The sequence below is a fragment of the Phaethon lepturus genome, unplaced genomic scaffold, assembly GCF_000687285.1.
Source record: "Phaethon lepturus isolate BGI_N335 unplaced genomic scaffold, ASM68728v1 scaffold21986, whole genome shotgun sequence".
Lineage (NCBI taxonomy): Eukaryota > Metazoa > Chordata > Aves > Phaethontiformes > Phaethontidae > Phaethon > Phaethon lepturus.
The window spans coordinates 26,660-30,201 of NW_010547173.1; the positions used below are offsets into that span (position 1 = coordinate 26,660).

Below are 3,542 nucleotides of genomic sequence, written 5' to 3' on the forward strand. Positions count from 1 at the left end.
ATGGGCCATTCCCAGAAAGTGGTAAATGTTATGTACAAGCTACTTTGTAATTGGAGGGATCCCACCTGCCCTCACATGAGAAATACCTCATGATAGATACATGATAGGATTCAAGCCTGTTGAGGATCCATCAAGAAACACTGGGGATCAGCACCTCAGCCACATGCAGAGTGAGACAAGACACAGTTAATGATGTATCTTTCTGTTGATGCTCGTAGCCTTTATTTGGTCAGTGCTAGAAAGCATATACAATGAATTCCCTTTCCTCCCTCTGGTTATCTTGAAACTTGTGGAGTGTTATCATTTTTCATGTAAATTTTATTTACATGAGGGAATTGTGGCAGTGGAGTGACAGTTCCCTTGACTGAATAATCTATACCAGCAAAAGGACTCTCTTGTTACTGAAACCCTGTCTATAGGAAGACTCATGCTGGTCTTTCAATGTTGAGCAAGCTTTTTTTTTCCTGCTAATCTGTTATAATTTCTTAGTGCAGAGGGAAAAACTCTAATGAAAAACTCATTTTTGTTTTTACCAAGTTCATACTTTCTCCATCTTGTGTAAGAAAGATCCAGTCTTGTGGGTACCAAAGTACCAACAAAACATAGGCTTTTGACTTTAGGAAAATACAGGGAATTTTAATGCAACAGACAGGAGAGAGGTCCAGCATAGATGTCTAATGTGTTAGTTTTATTTAAAGATGGTCTCTTGGTGCTAGAGTAAGAAATGTTCTTTAAAAAAAAAAAATCAAATAAATAAATAAATAAATAAATAAAAATAGGAATAATTTTCTGTTGAAGAGTTTAGAAAGCATCCGGCTTTCATCTTGGGAGGAACGGGTGCTGTAAAGCATTCTTCAGAGTAGGGTGTAGGGAGGTTGTCCTAATTCTTCCTGGAACCTGCAAGCCAAACATGAAATAAATGTTACTGGAATCTGTTTCTCTCTCGGTATATGCCACCATTGTCAGCAGTGCTTTTACCTACCAAATCAATAGACACAGGGTTTCTTTTGAAAAAACAATACTAGCGTAAATATTAGACTAAAATGAATTCCTTTCTCACACTCTGTCATATTAGAGACTTAAATGACCCAGATGCAGTCTGTTCTATTCAGCGAAATGGCTTAGGCGGGACTCACCGTTGCAACCCATTCCACTCAGGGAGCCGATTCTATCAATTCTCCTCCCGAAGCAGCCAGAATCTCTCATCATCCTGGGCATCTGCAGCCCCCGCAGTCTCTTCAGGAAGGAGTCCCTGTAGGACAGAGGCGGGCTGGGCACTAGCCTGGGTTCAGCCTTCTGGTCATCAGTGTCATCTATGAGTTCTGGTGGGATCTCCTCCTGGGTTTTGGGCTCTTGCAGGTCAAGATTGGACTCCAGGGCTTCAATCATTGCAAACTTATCCTCCAGTCTCTCCAGAAGAGCCTACAAGAGAAGGATTAATTTCATGAAACTCCTAGTTTTGTGGTCATTTGCTAGCTCTTCCAGTCATCCAATTCTGCATTTATCAATGGTCCCATAGACACTCTTAGGGAGACTATTAGGCTGGATCCCAGAGTTGCTGGTGGTACTTGAGCTCTGTCCTCTGCAGTAAATCCCTGTTCATATTAATTCCACATAGGTGGGTACCTCAACCTGATTGAAGCTACTTGCCACAGAAATGTATCTTAGTGACAAGGTTAGAAGAGCTCTTGGCAGAGGAAAAAAGCAATGTCTGAGTTGCACAGGGAGACACTACTCAACCCACCAAAGATACACAATCTCAAAGTACCATATGAATCCATAGTCATTCCCATGTTCTCAGAAGTTGCCTGTGATGCTGCTTGCCAGCAGTTGCCTTTCTCGTTTTTGCTAAGACCATCTACTTTCTCATCACCCCTAGCTATTTCAGTGGCCATCACTTGGAGAAGCTCTTGGTGGTTTCACTAATCTCTGCCACAGGAGTTACAGGATTGCTGCTCCTTAAAGTAACACACACCTCCTTGAAAATATCTGTGGTGATAAATTTATGTCTGCTATGTGACTTCTTCCTAGGTACCATTCTGTCTAATTTTTAAAGCTTAATGTACCAGGGATCAGATAACCTCCTCATGGGCAGCTCAACCAATTAGAGGAACCTAATTGTCCATCTCTAGAAGTAGAGTGGAGAAGAGTGAGCTTTATGGTTTGCTTGACAGTGAATACATTTGGAAGCCACTCTTCTCAGATAGCTGCTGGAAACAGCCTGGAGGCATGATGCAGTTTTAGCTTTGGCTAACACTGTCCTAATCACCTTAGGGAGTTTGTTCTCAGGGTCTGATGCTGCAAGAAGCTGGTCACTGGTACCAGTGCAAGGAAATGTTTGAGCTTTCAGACTTCATCTTGCAAGTCTTAAGCTTGTATTGTGCTGCAACAACGAATGTTCTCTATCATTCATTAAAATACTGTGGTAATTTCATAGCTCTAGAAACTTTCCTGGATGAGTCACACTAAATGATCATACTATTCCTCTAGCAAAGGATTTTTTTTTTCTTTTTTTTAGAAAAAGATCCCTTTTCTAAATCTAAATCTAAAAAGATTTAGAAAAAAATCCTTTTTCTAAAAGCTTGACTTTGAGTGCTCTGCTTTACCTCCTCATCTCCCATCCCCATGCAGCCAGTTCTCTTAAATCCACAAAGCTAGAGCCGTATGCCTGTCCTGCTTCACTGTTCCTGCCATTTAGTGGGATAAACAGGAGCCCACCTTTCTAGTTGTTCTTATAGAGCTACTGTGATGATTTGTTCCTTCTCTGGGACTTTGCTTCCAGGAAGGTGGATTTTTAAGAGAAATAGAACCGAAAACCCAAAGCAGACATCCCACAACATCAGAATTTTGTTTCCCACTGCTACCCAGGAGCTCAGGTGGACCCAGCACTGGAGGACATTGCTCTGTAGAGCTTCTTTGAACCCCTGTGAAGAACTGAGACTTTGCCCCGTGGCATGTGATCACTGATGTGACTATCCGATCGCACAAAGTAAAGGCACAAACACTACCTCACACTCTGCACCCCAAAAGTTTAACCTTGCAAAAGGAGAGAGTCCTCACCTCCATGCTGGCCAGTTCCTTGGCAGGGCTGAGGCTGTAGATAGGGTTGGCTCTGCTGGACTGGAGTTGGATGAGAAGTAGCAAGAAGAAGCCACAGGAAAATGAGCCTTTAGTGTCCATGGCGCTGGGTTCGTTGGGAATAGGGAAGTTCAGACTGTTTCTTCTGAGATGTCTCTTCAGGTCTCTCTCTTCCTTGTCCTATCCTCTCTCTTCCAAAGCTTGTCTTTTATACTTTTTGGGTGTGATCTCTGCTTCCTAGGTTATCAGTGGATTTATCTGGGGCACATTCCAGTCCCACTGCAGGCATGCAGCTCTGTCAAGGGAAGATTCCCTTTATTAGCTGTCATTAGGCAGCAGCTGCTGTTGCTGAGGAATGTATGTCACAAGTCAGTGATTTCATGTCACTCCCCCTCCTCTTGATACCAGGCGCTGTGATTACATAGTCCAGTTGGAAATTCTTAGCAATTTTCTTTCAAGAGACC

The 3,542-nt window shown here is 42.7% G+C and overlaps 1 protein-coding gene across 1 annotated transcript; it reads right to left on the minus strand.

Moving 5' to 3' along the window:
- Positions 1-331: 331 nt before the first annotated feature.
- On the minus strand, positions 332-3,269 carry LOC104616072 (natriuretic peptides A). The gene is made up of 3 exons (XM_010289567.1): positions 3,061-3,269; positions 1,137-1,422; positions 332-897 (listed from the first exon to the last, which is right to left on the minus strand). Exons 1-3 carry the CDS (start codon positions 3,178-3,180, stop codon positions 881-883), a joined length of 423 nt encoding a protein of 140 aa, XP_010287869.1. The 5' UTR covers positions 3,181-3,269; the 3' UTR covers positions 332-880.
- Positions 3,270-3,542: the final 273 nt, after the last annotated feature.